The sequence below is a fragment of the Apodemus sylvaticus genome, chromosome 5 (assembly GCF_947179515.1).
Source record: "Apodemus sylvaticus chromosome 5, mApoSyl1.1, whole genome shotgun sequence".
In the NCBI taxonomy this organism is placed as follows: domain Eukaryota; kingdom Metazoa; phylum Chordata; class Mammalia; order Rodentia; family Muridae; genus Apodemus; species Apodemus sylvaticus.
In genome coordinates, this window is record NC_067476.1 from 142,390,374 (window position 1) to 142,408,997 (window position 18,624).

Genomic DNA, 18,624 nt, shown 5'->3' on the forward strand with positions numbered 1-18,624 from the left:
CAGCTACAGTTCTAAGTCCAGGGCCCAGCTTCTGAGGCAGCTCATCAATGGACAACAATGGGAAAACTGCCTGCTAGGCAGAGTTCTGGACTGGGGTTAAAACCCTCGAGAAGTGTACATTTCTGTGACAGATGAGAAAGCTCAGGGGTCTGGGAGGTAAGAGCCTGACACAGCAGCACATGACATACACACACGTGTGGACATACACTGCCAGTTCATCTCATGGCGGAACAGATTTTCCTAATGACACTATTCCTTCCTTCTGGATGTTCTACTTTGTTTCTGTGGGCAAAGAGTACATGTCCAGATGCACCACAAGCTCCGACTCGTGGGAGGGCAGCCAAAACTCCATGGTGACGATGTGAGCCTGGAGTCAGGCTTGAAGGTCCAGCCATGGCTCTGCTGTGGACTGGCTGCCCCAGGAGCAAGTTTGACATACTCCAGCCCCAGCGTGCTCAGTGTCACTTCCTAAAGACAAGTGTGGTGGCACACACCTGTAATCCCAGCACTTGGGAGCTACAGGCAGGTGGATCTCTGAGTTCGAGGCCAGCCTGGTCTACAGAGTGAGTTCCAGGACAGCTGGGGCTACAAAGATACCCTGTCTCAAAGAACAAAGGAAAACAAAACAAACTAACAAAGTCAGTCTTAGTCTGAGACATTTAGCTGTCAGCCTAATTCAAACGGTGAACGACAACCGCTCTGTGCTCTGCTGTTCTCTACCTAAGGCTGACTAGCACGTGGGTCATGTCCTGAGAACTGCGGCCTCTAAGATGGAAACTTATCCTATTGCCTATGAATTTATAATAAATAGAAAATATACACAACTTACTGTAGCCCATTCCCTGCAAAAAGTACTTGAAGGCCTCGGTGAGCTTCCCAGGCTGTGGGGACAAATACAGCATTAATTTTTGCATAGGTAGAGAGGTAACAGTGTGTGTGTGTGTGTGTGTATATATGTGTGTGTGTAATTGTGTAATTATAATGGACACTTCCTTACCTGAACTACTTGGGGCAGTCCTCCACAGTCTGCCATCTAGAAGAGGAAGAACATCTAAGTCAGTGGACTTCTGCTGAAGGGGCCCCTCACCATCCCAAGTCAAAAGGGCAGGACTTAATGGTAGGCTCCTTGACGCTTAACTGCATCACCTTTGGATCACTTGGGTGCACTCTATGCCTTGACACTGGCAATACCCGAGAAACTCTTAGGCTGTCCATCACAGGACGCTAAGTCCTGGCTTTCAGGCCCCTTGTTGGGCTGACAGTGTTGCCATCTTCACCATTCACCCTGGCTCTGCCCGTACCAAAGCAGCTAATTGCTCAGTCCTTCCCTTTAGCCTGAGTACCTGGGCACAGGCGTGTGTCACCATGTCTGCTTCCTAGTCCCCTTCATCTCTTTATTGTCCTTACTCTATGACAAAGGGTATGATGCCATCAGGAGGGGAAAGCTGTCCAGCCCCTCACCCTCCCCAGCTGGATCTTGGGATGCTGCTCTTCACTTTTGAAGGGTTTTCATTGTGCAGTCTTAGAGCTTTGCTAGTGGGCACTGGAATCCCGTTAAATCCTTATTCATGGATACTATTTCAGGGATTCTGACTGAGAATAGGTGTGCAATGAGGCCAGAGAACCAGCATTTCTAACTCAGCAGCAGAGCTGCAGCATCTGCCAGCTTGTACTCAACACTGTCCCCAGTGCATGTTGGTGAGACAGAAGCCAACACCCTCCTTCCAGATGATATGACCTGACCTCAGAGAGGGCTAGTCCACTGACTTGCCTCTATTTAAAGGGATATGAAAGGTCTAGAGATGGCTGAGTAGTTAGAGCACGTTGTTCTTCCAGAAGACCAGGGTTTGATCCCCAGCACCCATATGGCAGTTCACACACTCTGCAATTCCAGATCTAGGGGATTTGACACCTTTTTCTTTTTCTGACCTCTTTGGACATCACCAGTCCAGTCAAACACATGGTATGTACACACACACACACACACACACTTGCAGGCAAAATACTCATACACATAAAATAAAATAATTATTTAAAGGTACAAATGTATATCCCTTGTTTCATTGATGGAATTAAAATCTTATTAAAATGGGAGCCACTATTTAAGACAGAAGAAAGTCACAAAAGGCATTAGAATTTGAGCTTAAGAAGGAACAATTTGAGAAAAACAAGCCTGAGAAACAACCACTTAACCTGACAAATATAAAATGGAATAAGCCTGTAATCCCAGCACTCTGGGAGGCAGAGGCAGGTGGATTTCTGAGATCGAGGCCAGCCTGTTCTACAGAATGAGTTCCAGGACAGCCAGGGCTATACAGAGAAACCCTGTCTCAAAAAAAAAAAAAAAACCAAAATCTAAAAAAAAAAAAACAAAAAAAAAAACCAAATAAAATAAAATAAAATAAAATGGAACAAACTAGTGTGGCCTGGGACTTTTGCAAAGCTTAGAGGTTAAAACTGGTTAGAAGTAAGATACTGCTGCACATGCACATGCCTCTAACAGAAGCCCTTTGGCATCTGGGGCAAGGCCAGTCCAGGTTACATACATAGTGAGTTTTAGGCAAGCCATGACCATATAGGGAGCTACTGTTTCTATAAAAGAAGAAAAAGAAGTAGAAGAGGAGGAGAAGGAAGATGAGGAGGAAGAGGAGGGAGAAAAGGGGTTATAAGACCCTACCCTCCCGAGGGAGGCTAAAGGCAATGAGGGGCTGAAGGTTAGCGTCTTCAGTGGGGTGGGGTGGGCGCTGGTCACTACTCAAGCTTCAGTGGAGAGGTCCACACCACACCCATGTGGGTGGAGAGCTCCAGCCACGCCCATGTGGGTGGTTCCCTTCAAGAGTAGTATGCACTTTTAACCAAAGAGCTTCTTCTCAAGTCCCCATCAGTTTTTATTAAATTTTAAAAGTTGCGTTTATTTTGTGTGCCGTGTGTGTGTGTGTGTGTGTGTGTGTGTGTGTGTGTGTGAGAGAGAGAGAGAGAGAGAGAGAGAGAGAGAGAGAGAGAGAGAGAGAGATATCAAAGACCGTAACTAGTGAGAGTCAATCCTCTTCCACCAGCTCAGGGCGCAGGCTTGGCGGTGAGCGCCTTGACTTGCTGAACCATCTAAGTTGTTCAGTGTTTTGTGAGACCAGGTCTTATGCAGCCTGAACTTGCCATTCAGCTGAGAATGAACTTCAACTCCTGATTTTTTTTTGGGGGGGGGGGTACCACCAAATTTGTAAATATCAAATTTGAAGCCATAAATGTTTTAATTCATATTTTAGAGAAGCCCATCAATCATCTGCAGTCCAGGGCAGTAAGCCTGTGTGTGCTCTGAGAGCTACATGTTGCTGTTGGCAATGGGGCTTCCCTTTGACACACACCTGAGAGAGGAAGGGAAGAAGGCAGGAGCTGGTGGATGGAGACAGAGCAGTGGCAGCAGGCCAGCAGGCCAGTCCCCAAACACATGAGCATGTCTGTTTGGACAATGATCAGCTGGAACTGCTGTCTGGGGGACACTTATGATACTCTTGAAAGTCTAGAAATGTCTAACAAAGATAAGGTGGCCTAAGAGAAAAACTGAATCCTTTATTACTAAGACATGCTTAGACGATTTTTTAAAAATACAATAAGGGCCAGGCATGGTGGCACACATATTTAATCCCAGCACTGGAGGAGGAGAGGCAGGTGAATCTCTCTCTCTCTGAGTTTGAGGCCAGCCTAGTCTACAAAGTGAGTTCCTGGACAGCAAAGGCTGTTATACCAAAATACCCTATCTTGAAAAACAAAACAAAAAGGACTCAGGATATAAAACATTCTCAGTGTTACTTTATTTCTTGTAATTTTATAATGTTTAATTTTTAGTAGAATAGGAAAATGTTTATAACATAAATGGAGGAAACAGATACAGGGTTATAAATATCTTCTAATCTTTATTTGCCTGTTTGTTTTACAGGCTAGGATAGCCTGGAACTCACTATGTAGCTCAGGCTGGCTTCAAATTTATAGCAACCCTCATCCTCAGCTTCCTATGAGTTGGAATTATAAATATAGGCCATCATCCCAGCCTTTTTTTTCCTTTTCTTCTTCAGTGTCTCTCTTTGTAGCTCAAGCTAATCTCAATCTCACTAAAAATCCACTTGTGCCTCCTGAGCGCTGGGATTAAAGGAATGCACCACCATGCCCAGACCTCCAGCTCCTCTGATATTATGATCTAAAAACATATGGAAAAAAGACACTAATATGTCACTGCATATTTCTTTTTCAGTGGGCAAGATATCAGTAATTTAGAAAATATATTCTCTGGGCTGTGAGATGGCTTAGAGGATCAAAGTGCTGGCAGCTGAGCCTGACACCAGTGCCCCACATGAGGGAAGGAGAGAGGAAGTCATTCTAACTTCCATGTGTGCCCTGGCATGCGTTGTCCCCTACCAATAACTATATAAATGTAATTAATGTATTTTTTCTTATTCTTTTAGAGAGGAGGGGTGGGAGGGGGAGGGAGAGAGAGAGAGAGAGAGAGAGAGAGAGAGAGAGAGAGAGAGAGAGAGAGAGAGAACGAGAACATAAACACTCATGAGCGGGAGAAGAAAATCGTCCAGTGCAGCTTAGAGCACAGAGTTGGAACGCCTCTCAGTTATCACAATGGCCGGCTGTGAGAGCAAACACACTACCTTTAGCAAAGTTGTATTTATAGGGTCGAGGCGAGAATTACATTCAACCTGAAAAAGAAAACAATCTTATAAGCTGCTAGAATTATCACATTAGTGATCTTACAACCAGATAGATCTTGTTGTGTGATGCTTGCTTGGCTAATGGCTCAGAGTTCATTTCCTTTTCTGATATTTTCAGGTTTTAATGAACAGCATTAGAGACAGCCTGCTGGCTGACTCTAAAATCCATAAGACACTTGGGCAGGCACCTCCCTTCTCAGAGAGGTGAAGAGGACTGTGGCTGCGCCCTGCTGGGATCCCCTCCACGCCTTCTCAGCACAACTGGACCAAGTTGTGTCCCCCTCCCTGCTCAGCCCCTCCTGCCCGGAGCAGACGGCTGCCACGCCCCAGCCTCTGACTCTTCTGACTCAAGGTCTCTGGCTCCCCAGTGTGAAGCTGAATTCTTTGTTCCTTTGTGATGGTCATTAAAATCAAGGATGATGGCCTGGCTCATCTCCTTGTTTTGATCTTGGACCCTTATAGCCATGAAAGTGTCCTCAAAGAAAACGGTTTGAGAGATTGTCTCTGAATACATGCCCTATCACTGAGCCATATACCTCCAGCTCTAAAAGGTCAATATTTCAATCAAATGCTTTTTAATCAAACAATTTTAATCAAATTTAATCACTTAATCAGACAAGTTTACCTTATCACATTTCCTAAGAATCTGCACACAGAAGCTGTGCTAAGAGCTGTGATCCGGGAGCGTGTGTGACTATACATGCCAGAAAGGAAGTGAGGTAAGTTCATGCCCATCACTGTCACTGCTGTGTGGAGTGGACGCACAGAAGCCAAGTGGGGTTTTCAGAGATAGACAAGAAGGAGAGGAGGGTGTCTGGAGCCGTGCAGAGGTGGAGAAAGCAGGACGGTGCAGGGCACACGAGTCACTGTGGTAGCAAGTGTACAGTACAGTGCCGACACCCACAGAGGGAGGACTGGAGCTGACTGAGCTGACAGGGTCTGAGTGCTTTAGCAGAGCAGTGGCACATGTGCAGGACTAAAGAGGTAGTGAGCTGTCGGGGAGTGGATCGAGTTACCTAGGCAAGAATCAGCAATCCAGGTGAACTTGGGATCTCGGGATTGCTGAAGGGCAGGCTTACAAAACTCCTCTAAAACCAGGAGATGATCTAGAAGCCAGGCTCCAGTCAGAGGCTCAGTCTGCTCTATGTGAAGGACAATGCAGGCAGGGGAAACAAGCGCATCCTTTTTGTGCAACAATTCTACAGGTAGAATTTGAAAATGGATATCTAGTCACAGTGCTCAAGAGTATAGTAGATAAGCTATGAATATTTACTATGAAATCAACTTCTGTCTCTGCATAATAAACCATGCTTTCCCTTTTTTCACTACTCTGTAATTCATATAATGTACTATGTCTCCATGTTTAACTAACCAGAGTCACTGGGGCTGTGTGTGTTTTCTGGTGGGGTTGGAGATATGCTAATGTTCTGCCTCGATGATCACTGGTCTCTGACATGTCTTTGCATTTCCTAAATCCCGGAACAGAGATGTCAGGAGATGCTCAAAATGATGTTGAATTAGTGAGCACAACCAGGTGTCAATAGCACTTGGGGCTTTCTTCTTGATATCCCTGGGCTAACTCTTAAGTGACTACCATCAGAGGCATAAGGGGCTCTGGCAAGAGAGGTGGGCCTGTGAACAGAGAAGTGTTTTTTCTGTATTTCAGATGAGGCCTCACCTCTCTAAAAACAGGAATGTGGAAGTAAAATGAAAAGGCCTTATTTATTTGGATAAACTATACCTTAAAAAAAAAATCATGGAACATGCTATTTAAGTCAACACGAAGGAAAGGCTAGGGCCCTCAGGGGCTTCTGCACCTACTGTATTTGTGGTGGTAACTTCTCAAGTGGAAGGCTGGGTGTAAAAATCTGACAGTAACTGCCAGAGTGGACAGTGGCACACAGAGCCATCAAGGACCACACTGATCAATCCAAGGAGACCTGGTGACACTTCTGGGGAACTGGTTTTCAAGTATGTCACAATAGAGCCTGGGAGAGGCGATTAGACACAGCATGACCTGGTGTGGTCATATGTCTATGGTGCCAGCAGGGTGCCTGCTATACACCATGGACTACATCAGCACCACTTACCACAGCCTCCACAGCAGGTGAATTGTCCCCCACCACCAGTAAAGTAGAACACCTAGGAACAGGGGGAAGAAGAGGGCCCAGTCAGCAAGGAAGCACAAACACTGCTGACCACGGGTCAGTCGTGACAGGCAGCAACTCAGTGGGGAGACAGGCACTTACTTTAGCGTCTTCAATCTGTTATCATTTTGGCCCAGTATAGGTCTTTCAATCTCCAGGTCTCTGCGCCTAGACACACAAAGCAGAATCAGCATGATTTACAGGAAAACCAGGGCCCTTCATGTGTCTCCTGGACATGTCACCCAGAGTGTGATGGGTTAGGAACACTGTCTTTTTCTGTACTGAAGATGGAAGGCCCTGAGCTGCGCCCCTGAGGAACTCCTTCCAGGGCACCCTGCATGCTACAGAACAAGAAGGACGGGGGTTTGTGGGATGCTAAAAAGGGGAGAACTTTAAAACTCAAGCAGCTGCACTGCTGAAATCCTCTAGGCTGACAGAATTTTCGAAGTGGTCTATAGAAATGAGCACATTCCCTTGAAGAGGGAAAGGCGTGCTTTTATGTGGGAAGAGAGTTTTACTTATAATAGCTTTGCACAGGACTTTTATCTTTTTTATTTCAATTAAAAATAGGAAAGCTCTCCAGACCAGATTTAAATCCTGGCATTGCACCTTACTGGCTGTGTGTCTCTGCAAATGTACAGCTGACTCATGCAGCCTTCCCCACCACATTCCTTCTTTGGAAAAATGATTCCTAGGGTAAGAATCAGTACTCTCTCCTCAGCCTACCCTTGGACAGGGAAAGAGATGACAGTGAATTTTGAAATAATCAAGGAAAAGGGAGTTGACTTATATCCACATACCACTCTACCTGCTTTATGACAAGGTAGCAGCAAACAGCAGTAAGATCAAGACCTAGTGTCCCTGCCCTCATCTTCCTACAGGTGCTTGGCTGTCCTCTGGACCCCAGTACTACTTGCTTTTTTTGAATATATGTTAATTTGGGTTTCTTTTTTCCCTTAAGACAACCTAGAAACTGAAACTATTTTTAGAACCCACAGTGTACTTCTTTGGAGCTCTTTTTAAAATCTTAAAGCTTTTCCATCCTAGAATGGTCAAACACCACAGGCAAGCCCATTGTTTAGCAATGGCTGTAGTATTTCCCTCCCTACCTCCTTGGATAGCAAGCAGATTTTAGAGCTGGACTACACAGTTAACTGAGGGGATGGGAGACAACTCTACCCATTATAGGAACCCAGGAAGAGCTGGAGATTTTCTTGATTGATATCTTGAGCAATATGCAGTCTGTAGGTTTGAATGAGGTCCAAATTGGCCTGCAACTCCTCCTAGAACAAGTGGAAGGAAACACGAGTAAACTGAGCTGCAGAACAAGTGCATCTTATTTGGTTTGTCTTTTCAGTGACCAGAGCCATTGTGCTCCTGAGGGATACGGCATGGTGCATAGAGTTTCTAATGTATTAACACACAGAATGGCTAATAGCTTTTAACATCAACAGCACTTATAGGCCTCATCATAGCTCAGTTCCATATTTTGTGTCAAACCAGGGCACCAACAGGTAATTGAATGTACCAAAGTTAGTTATATAGAGCAAAAAAATGCCAGGTCCAGACAGTGTGTACTATGATTTTACTTATTTTAAATGAGAAAATAGGCAAAAGTAAAGAAGAGAGGTAATGGAACAGTGAGTAATTTGTTTAGGGGGATTGATGAACAGGAAGAAGACAGGAGAACCTTTTAGTTCTCTTTGTATGGAGACATTTTATATAATAATATCTAAGGATATATAAGAGAATCCATCCATAGGACAAAGTTTAGTGGCATGCACTTACAGTATGTGCATCACAATATATGTGAGTTATGTTCCCTTTGTCAAGAAAATGATATGGATGGAGGTCACCCACCAAGAAGTAGAATAAATCCCAGCACTTGGGAAGCTGAACAAAGAGCATCTAAGTTTGATGCCAATTCTGGGGACAGACACTGTCAAAGGCAAGAGCATGGAATCAGAAGACCTAAAGTGATTGCCCATAGGAAACAGGAAATGGGATGTGTCACAGATTCTGTGTAATAAACCTGAATAAGTTCCTTCTTCTAAATGCATAACATTGGTAAAAATGAAATGAAATAAAAGAAAATAATGAAAGAAAGACTATGACTTTGGAAGTAGAATCTGATTCAAATGTCAGCTCCATCACTTTCTATGTGGATGATGGTGGCATATTATGCTATGTTTCAGGCCTTTGGTTTCCCTCTCTTAAAATCAAGCCAAGGTGCTGGAGAGATTGCTAAGTAGTTAATTGCTAAGTAGTTTCTTCTGAAAGAAGAGCCAGGCTTATGCAACCTACACCAGATAAAATAAAAACTACTCAGCATGCACATAATCCGTAGGTGGTAAGAGCCTGCTCTATCCGACCTTCCATTCTCCTTTAGGGGTATCTAGGATTAAGGATGCAGACTGACTGAGCAGCCTCCGCCCCTCCCTGTAACTGCCCTCCACACTCCAGCCCTCACAGCTCCACACCTCATTGCCCAGTCCATCACTTACTTTCCCTTAGAAAACAGGACTGGAGGCAAATCCCCCACAACAAGCATCCCAGGACAGCAGCCATCCTGCCGGAAATGTCAGTGTCCAGCAGCCCGTGGTTGGATGAGGTCGTCTCTAAGCTCCTTTCACAAAAGCATCTCAGCATTCTTTGCTCTTTCCTCTGAAATTTCTATTCCTGTGAAGGCTTTCCTGAGCCTCCCGGTGGCTCTAAAGCTGTCTGGTGAGGCATCGGTGTTGTCAAACATTCCCAGATGGCATTCTGCTCACGGGGGACAGGTGGGGAAAAGGCTGCTTTCTGTCTCTGAGTGCCAAGATCTGTGAGGCTGAGAGCAGCCTCGCCCACAGGCCTGGCCTTTGCAGGCTCAGGTGCCCTTCTGACGGCACGGGCCATGCTCTCTGCCAGCATCCATACATTGCAAGGCGCCTCTTTCTTTCCTGAAGCACAGTAAGGCTTTTCGTACACGCCAATAAACCAGCTCCTCTGGTTGCACACGTGCTTACCTGCCCAAAGTGATGAGCCAAAATTATGTCCACGATGTTGGTGGTCAAGCCTGAGAGCTAAAAGATAAAAAACTGTGTTAACAGAGTTAGCATGTGTGAGCATTTCATGGGCTGCCCACTAAAGGAAGGTGTAGTTTTCTGTAAATATATTATTCCTCGATAAACAAAGAGACTGCAGGGCTTGGTGGCAAACCACGGTAATCCCAGTTTCTAGGATTAGAGAGGCTGAGGTAGAAGGACCAGAGTTTGTGATTATAGACTGGATGGATAGGAAGTTACTAGTCAATACAGGTTACATAGACAGACCATTTTTCCAAACCAAACAAACCCTACAACTTAGTTTCATATATTTTTGTGACACAGTATTTAAAAAAAAAAAAAACAACATAGGAAGTCTGAAAAAGGTTAAATTTCCATTCTGAGGCAGTATGGCATACTTTGAAATAGGGGCATTGTAGCAGGCTATTTTGTAGTTACACCTACAAACCCATGAATTCAGAAGGCCAAGGTAGAAGGATTATTTCAGCACAGGATTTGGAGATCAACCCTAGTGACCTTGGGAGACCTTATGTCAAAAAGAAAAAGACAAAAAGGAAAATAAAAAGGAGAGAGAGAAGGGGATGGAGAGGGAGAAGGAAGGTTGAAGGAAAGTGCTGGGGAACATGTTAGGAAGTGCTGTGAAGTGTGCAGTCTGGGACTGTGGCCTCTGCTGCCTCCTCCTGCCCCTCGTTCTGCATTTACCCTGGGTTAATGGGAGGTAGAGATTGACTTACACCCGCCTAAGACATCCAAGACACAAAAACCAAGGTCCCTTCTAGTTTCAGCCATCTTTATTTCAGGGAGTGGGAGGAATAGCTATATTTACAGAACGTTCTCACATTCTGAACATTTCTCTCCCAATTCTTCCCATTTCAGAAAGATGCATTGCACAGTCTAATAAATGCGGCAATCTGTGTAAATCTGGAATCAGTCTATTTTTAGAAAAAAATTCAGCTCAACACATCGCATCTCAGCAATTCCCCTTTAAGCGTCTGCCTAGGTTCTGGATGGAATTCCCACTGAGGACTTGGATGAGTTCCAGCTGGGGATGCAGGAAGGCCAGGGTGAAAGGTTAGGGAAGACAGATGGTCTGAGATCCCCGCGGGCTGTCAGAGAGCCTCAGCTACAGTGGGAGAGGAGACTGAGTAACGAACAACCCAGCCCACTTCACGGCTGCCCCATTCGTACTGCTCAGACCCACGTGCTCTGTGAATGTCACCAGGTTGCTACTGTCTAAGTGTGGAGATCAGTACATCCACGTGCTAGGCGGACATTTGCATAAGTCACACTGGTGGAGGATCCCACAGCCGCTGGCAACAGTGTTGTTAGTACACTCCATCCAAAGCCAGGGAAGGCAATATTCCCCAGAAGGAAATACATGTGGGGAAGGCAGACACACTGTTCAGAATCTGGTCTGCTGGTAGGCAGGACATACATGCAGCATTTCATTTGCCTGGAATTGGATAAGTAGACCAGGCTAGCCTGTTCTTGCCTCCAGAGCACTGGGATTAAAGGCAGATGCCACCATGACCAGCCCTGGATAGGGTTTCCTTTTTCTTTTTCTTGATTTTTCAAGATAGGTTTTTTTTGGCTGTCATGGAACTCACTTTGTAGACCAGGTTGGTCTACACAGAGACCCTCTTATTTCTGCTTCCCAGAGTGCTGGCATTAAAGGCTTGGCTACCAAGCCTGGCATAGATAAACTTGTCCTTATGCCTGTCTTGCCTTAGACTCTATCCTCCTCTCAGGGCTGGCTTAATGAGGATAATTTTTTGATCATACACTAGTCTACTCTTAGTATCATTTTTTTTAACTCTCAATTATTGATACATAGACTGTGTCTATCTTTTTGTCTTACAATATTTTATTTTCACAAATATCCTGGCTTGGTGAGTTCTAGCTATGTGACCTTAAATAATGTATTAATTCACTTGGTGTCCTCAGAAGAGCAGTTTAACTATAAAAGTAAGTCATTTAAGAACAGTGGCTGCTATACAGTAAGCATTAGATATGTGTTAATTTCTTTAAAGATCATTATTAACCCACCACTTAAATCTACATCATTACAAAGTTCTCATATACCAAATAACTGGATATCATGGGCTTGAGTGTCAATAAAAATCCCTGATACAGGTGATAAGTAGGGTCATAGTACTCTGGAGCAATTTCTTTCAGTGGCAAATTACAAAGACACTTAAGGTAATTACAAAGTATTTAAAAGCAGGTACTTAGCTGGGAGGTGGTGGCACACGCCTTTCATCCCAGCACTTGGGAGGCAGAGGCAGGCAGATTTCTGAGGCCAGCCTGGTCTACAGAATGAGTTCCAGGACATCCAGGGCTATAGCAGGATATGAAAGCTTAAGGTCTTTTTCTCTTATGGAAAACATCATTGCTTAAGTTCGACATCTATAGATTTATATTAAATCATAGAAATAGCACTTGTACTTCAATAAGAAAATAGACTGGAAGCCGGGCGGTGGTGGCGCACGCCTGTAATTCCAGCACTCTGAGAGGCAGAGGCAGGCGGATTTCTGAGTTCGAGGCCAGCCTAGTCTACAGAGTGAGTTCCAGGACAGCCAGGGCTATACAGAGAAACCCTGTCTCGAAAAAACCAAACCCCAAAAACCAAAACAGAAAGAGAAAAAAGAAAATAGACTGCTTTGATTGGAACCTGAAAACAGTGAACATGCTTTTCCATGATCTCTCTCTGCCTCTGGTTTAGCGTGGAGATTTTATATGCGATAGGTCATTAGTGTGTTTATATTTCATAGGTCATTAGCATATGTATTTTGGTTTTTATCTGGTGGTACATATTTTAGAGACCAAATTCCTTCATTTTCCATGTGGTAAACATTAATAATCAATATGACAAGTGGAATAGTAGAAAAGAGCTATCTCTATGTTCACTAGAGATAATGAGTCATCCAATCATTTTATTTATTAAGCAACTAAAGATGCAAGCCAGGCTAAGAGAAGATATCTAAGCTACAAGAATTTAGCAAGAGACTAATATCTAAAATATTTTAATGTTGAATGAGGAACCCTATTAGAAGGGCAGACAATTTTAAAAGGAACTTTGCAAAAATATGCCAAGAAAAAGGCAGTGCCATCACTGCCTCCTAGGAGGTGAGAGTTCTAAGCTATAACTTGTGAATGGATGCTAAGGGTTGGGGTGCAGCATGGCAGTGCAGGGCTTGTGAAGGGCCTGGACCCGATGGTCTCCCCAATGAAGAAAAACACAATGACAGGAAGTCCTTTGTTGTGTTGCAATGATAAGGGGAAGAAGGCAGACACAGAGGACTACAATATAAAATGCCAATTACATGAAGCTTCAGAACAGATGAGGCCATCAGAATAAGGTAATAACGGGGAATGAGTATCAGTCAGAAAAAGGTAGACAACTCTATGTACCAGCTGAGTGGTGATTACATGTGTAAATGTTTATAAGCTGCATACTTCAAGCCTTTTGAGTGGGGCTGTTGTTAAAGACAGATGTTAGAAATACTTGCACAACATGTTCAGTTCTCAACACTGGACAAAACGTCTCTTTTTGCCCTGTATAATGGCAATTTTCTAAGGGATCAGAGAAGGAGCAGACAGACACCACCACTCAGTACTTACTTTGGAAGCTGCCCAGTCAATCCAGCCTTTAGCACACGGGTCAATGTTAATGAGCACAAGACCTTCTACCAACTCTGGATGATTGAGCTGAGAGAGAGACAAAGACAACGGTGTGAGACTCCCACTCCCCACTTCTTCTAAAGCACTGGACATGGTCAGCAGCTTGGTGTATGCCTCGGTGCCTCATGTCTGAAAGGAGGACTGCAGACAGGTGCTGTGGAGCATTTACAGACGATACCTCTTGAAGCCTGACTAGCACCTGGAAACCAATCTCCAAATGGGATAAAGTCATCTTCCCTCAGATGGGTGCTTGGGGAAGACAGGATTTTTGTTGCTTCAGCAGATGGGGTAGGGCATGCTGCAGTTGTTCAACTCATAGGGAGTTGCTTATGGGCAAGTACTTTGTACTTACTGCAAATCTGCTGAGAATGTAGGCTCCTGCTCCAACTCCAATACCAATAATGCTCTTCATACTGTGAATAGGACAGATTAACAACTGTCAACTGCCTATGGAAAGAATATAAGCTGGGTGCTTTGCAACCTTTATTGCCTTACCTATGCTAACAAAGATAACACCATCTACTCTCAAATGTGCTTTTATAGTTAAATAAAATATGCCATGGACATGGTGGTGCACACATTTAATCTTAGCACTTGGAAGGTAGAGGCAGGCAAATCTCTGAGTTCTAGGCCAACCAGAGCTATGAGATTGTCTCAAAAAAAGTATATATATATGTATGTGTGTGTGTGTATATACATATACATATATGTGTGTATATATATTTGTGTATATATATGGTATTTTGAGGCAGTCTGTTCTTATACATATATACACATTTATATATACACACATATATCTACAGGTATATGTACACACATACACAAGCGCACACACACACCCCTCAAACTTGGAAATCATTTTTACTACTACCACCTCAAAATTCATCAGCAAATCTTATCAAACTACCCACAAATATTTTCATTATTACCTACTTTACATTTATATATTTTCAACTTTTTTAAATAAATAAACTTTGTTTTATTTTTAAAGATGGTTTTATTTGAATTTATGTATATCAGTGTATGGCTGTTTGCAGGTTGAGCACACTTGAAGCCCTGGGCTTGAGCTACAGGCGGGTGTTAGCAGATGCTGGACTTTAACCCGACTCTTAAGAGAATCAAGTATCAAGCTATCCTCATCTTTTTTCCTGAATGACTAGTCTTTTAATTTGTGTCCATGTGTTTAGCTTTTACTCCTCTACAAATGATGAGAGCAGGAATAATCCTTTTAAGTTAAATAGTTTTACTGAGTTACATTTTATACACTTACAGTAATCATTTTAAAAGTCTAACTTGTGTTTCAGTCCAGGATCGAAATACTTCAATGTCTTGTCTTTATGCCAACAAAGTCACTGCCAACGTTTATCTGATATTTCAGACAAAAGGAATCTGGTCTGTGTTTATCAGATTTGACAACATGCCCTTCTTCTACCTGATCTTATATTGGTCTTTCCTTCTGCCCTGGCTCTCCATCTTAGCCTATATGACACCTACCAGGAAAGGCATTCCCTAGCCAGCCTCATTTATCTATCATAGCACACAGATAATGCTCTTTTATCTATCACAATATCAGTCACCTTTATGCTGATGTTGCTTAATGCCAAGGATCAGTCTCAGAGAGCTGACCGTGCTCTCTTGCGCAGACACACACCACAAGCACACTTGACTTACTGAGTGGTTGACACTATTGTGATTGTCAACTACACCCGTCTCCCAACTCAGCACAATGAACATAGTGACTCTGCTGTTTTGCACACCACTGTATTTAGGGACAATAAAGAAAACAGAGTCAAAACAAGAAGGTGGCAGAGCTGGCACAGATATCAGTGGAAGAGTATCTGTTTATCTGAGTGAAAGCCTGGCTTTCATTTGTAGGAGGAAGGCAGAGGAAGACTACAAAATCTACTCACCTCAAGTGTGTAAGCACAGGAGGCAGCATCTCGGCCAGCTCATCCATGGTGGGGTACTGATACCTGAAACCCAGAAGGACCGCCCCTGAATTAGAAAGTACCACAGTTCCCAAACACTAGGAGACCTTGACAAGGCCAGGAGTCTTAGAGAAACACAAGATTTATTTTATTTTATTATCTTTATTTATATATATATATATATATACACACACACACACAAAAGGTTCAAAGGATGTGATGTGGAGCCGAAATGCAACTGTGGCGTGCTCCATGATCTTCCATTACTGTTGCACGAGGAAGAAATAATAGGGGCCACACTCCTTGTACCAGAGGAAGCCACAGGAAAGGAACTGGTTAAATGGCCCACTATGTGCTATTTCCACACCCTTACATTCATGGCTCAAGAATGTCCAGCAACAAGAGTCAACTTGAGAGGTAGCCTGCAGTCTGCCAGTCACATTTAGGCTGCTTTCCTGGGCCTATGCATCACTGTAAGAAAGACTCAGGATCCTCAGAATAAATGCTCATTTATTTCACTTAGGCCTAGTAAGTTTATTTTATGAACTACTTATTTACAATATGAGCTGATTCTAAAATGACCAGGCAAGCCCAGAGCTGACCCAGAGGTGTGAGAGTAAGGAGAAAGTCACAGATGACAGATCAGAAAAGGACAGGGTATTTTACAATGAGACTCTGTGTATGTGCGTGCACATATGTGTGTGTATGTATATTTGTGTGTGTGTGTGTTAGTTTCTATGTTTAGCGGCTTCTGCTCCACAACCCCAGGGCCATCTGCTGCACTGTAAGGACTGGAGTGTCCTCCCACCATTGTGCACAAGTGAGAAAACAATCTTGACAGACACCTGGACAAATGACAACTGTATCTGAGACACAACAGTGTGGACAGAGTCAGCTAGGATTCTGTGTGGCAAGACTTCTTGGGCTGAAGCTGGCTCTGCTACTTCCTTGCACACTGAGGAAGACTCCAGTTGGCCTGTTGCATCAGTGAGCTAACACAAACAAAGCACCAGTGTCTGCCTGAGCCTGGGTCCTATGCAGGTGCAGACTCTCCCGTGTCTGGATGCTCATTCTACAGAAGTCATGGGCAAATGCAGCACAGGGGCAGGGCTCCCTCCTCCCCAAAAGCTCTCACTGACACCCTGTCCAGGGGACACTTGGGAGCCTGTGACTGACAGGCAGAGCAAGGCTAGGATGCTGTTGAGTTGTCAAGGCCAATCAGGTGGTGCCCTTGTCCACCAACGTGGCTCCAGAACAAATGGTTCCCCAGGTGTCCAAAATCCATGCCTAGGGGGGAACTCAGATGGGAAGGTCCTCCCGGAGCAGGGCGAAGGAGTCTGGGCTTTGTATTTGGCGATTCAGGAGGAGACACAAAGTGACAAAAAAATGAATGAGTCGGGACAGCTGAGGGAGAAGTGGGTGCTCCAGACACATTCTGCCCTGTGCCTACAGAGAAACAGGTCCTGGCCATGAAGAGGCTTTCCTAGGTATGTGAAAACACCCAGGAGCCATCAATACACATGCTTCTGAGACCAAGGGCAGAAAGACCACCCGTGGGTGTGACGCCATCTAGTGGGAGGGAAGTACAGTATATAGCCCCTTACAGCCCACCTGAAGTAGAAATTTCTGGATTGTTTGGAAAGTCAGTTATGTCAAATGATGTTTTTCTGGGGCACACAGGTTAAAGGATGTCTTCCTAAAGCAGACATAGGAAAGAATCTTTTCCTGAAGCAAATACAGGTGAAAGTTTTTTTTGATATATAGCAAACATGTGGAAAGACCTGTGATGAAGAAGTATAAATATGACCCCGCAGAAGGGGAGACAAGCACTGAGCATTGGTTTGCCCCACCTAAATATTCTTTGCTAATGACATGTATGCATTGGTTTGCCTTAGTAGTGTTGTTGAGCTCCACCAGTGGTGACCCCAGGGAGGAACATGGCAAAGCTCTTGAGGCAGCAGGCAGCTTCAGTGGCCTTGCCTCGGGCAGGCTGGTGAGCCTTTTGTTGTCTTCAGGACTGATCTACAGTGGTTGGCTCACGCCTGCAGTCTGCTTGCCTAGAGAATTGTCTGCAGCTGATGAGTCTTATTTGGTGTAACTTTTCTCTTCTACTACCACTACCTTCTAGCAGAAAAGAGATTGAACCTTTATTAAAAATAGATTACAAAAAATTCATGCCGATACCCAACATTGTTCTTTAGCCTGCAATGGCTCCCACAGGGCTTCCCTGTGGCCTTACTTACCCTGTTGGAAAGGAGGGTGCCGCTTCTTGTTGGCCCGGGGCATCCACGTGACAGACAGCAAAGTGCTGGGTGATCTCTTGCATATCCTCAAAGTTGAAGAACGTGTTGAAGCAGGATTTATCTATGAGATAAGGATGCCAGTGGACCAAGTTCCCCAGCTGTCCCCGCTTCCCCTCTGCCCTGCAAAGCTGACCAGTGTTCTCTCAGTCCCTTCTCCTCAGCAGTCCACTCGAGTGAGGGTCTGCACATGCCCTGGGCCTCAAGCTGCCCAAGGAAGACTCCATAAGAGGCACCTCAGTGACCTGAGGCCACTGGTTTCAATTCCATGAGATGAGTTCAGAGCAGAAAGCATCTTGTGGATATTTGCTGGGTTTCCTGCTGGTGTACAAAATAATCTTCTACCTTCTATGTCTTCTATGCACTTTGTCCCTCTACCTCTACCTGATGAGGAAGGACACTGACCTTCCCCTGACCCTGACTACGGTTAGCCTCAGCTGCTAATACCCAGTACATGGGACTCTCTATTGTCAGAACTGCTGTGTGCATGGAGGAGATGCAACCTTGGTTTTAACCCTCTTAGCACAGGGCCTGCCTCACTTCTCAGGCTAAGGCTCAGCCCTGGGCTGTCAATACTCTAAAAGCCAGAGCAGGATGAAGGAGACATTTCTTCAGAGTCTGTGTACCTGCAGTTAGAACCTACACTAGGGAGGATATTCCAAATGCTGGCACTACACTCTCCTGGCTTAGAGGCTAATTGAATTCCACCTGCTTAGCGTTCCTTTTCTGCAGTGCTTTTTAACAGAAGTCCCAAAGATTTTTATTTTGGAAAATCTGCATACAAATAATGAGAAATCTTCAGGTGGATATAA

The 18,624-nt window shown here is 44.4% G+C and overlaps 1 protein-coding gene across 3 annotated transcripts in view; it reads right to left on the bottom strand.

Moving 5' to 3' along the window:
- Nucleotides 1-18,624, bottom strand: part of LOC127686153 (protein NDRG3) — a 65,616-nt gene that overhangs the window by 3,084 nt on the left and 43,908 nt on the right. For all 3 annotated transcript variants that reach the window (XM_052184102.1, XM_052184103.1, XM_052184101.1), the window contains 11 exons: nucleotides 17,756-17,876; nucleotides 15,495-15,557; nucleotides 13,937-13,997; nucleotides 13,525-13,611; nucleotides 9,865-9,921; nucleotides 8,039-8,142; nucleotides 6,962-7,027; nucleotides 6,803-6,854; nucleotides 4,653-4,700; nucleotides 998-1,033; nucleotides 830-881 (listed from right to left, as the gene is read on the bottom strand). In XM_052184102.1, the coding sequence (XP_052040062.1) occupies nucleotides 830-881; nucleotides 998-1,033; nucleotides 4,653-4,700; nucleotides 6,803-6,854; nucleotides 6,962-7,027; nucleotides 8,039-8,142; nucleotides 9,865-9,921; nucleotides 13,525-13,611; nucleotides 13,937-13,997; nucleotides 15,495-15,557; nucleotides 17,756-17,876 (747 nt within the window). The remainder of the gene's footprint in view (nucleotides 1-829; nucleotides 882-997; nucleotides 1,034-4,652; nucleotides 4,701-6,802; nucleotides 6,855-6,961; nucleotides 7,028-8,038; nucleotides 8,143-9,864; nucleotides 9,922-13,524; nucleotides 13,612-13,936; nucleotides 13,998-15,494; nucleotides 15,558-17,755; nucleotides 17,877-18,624) is intronic.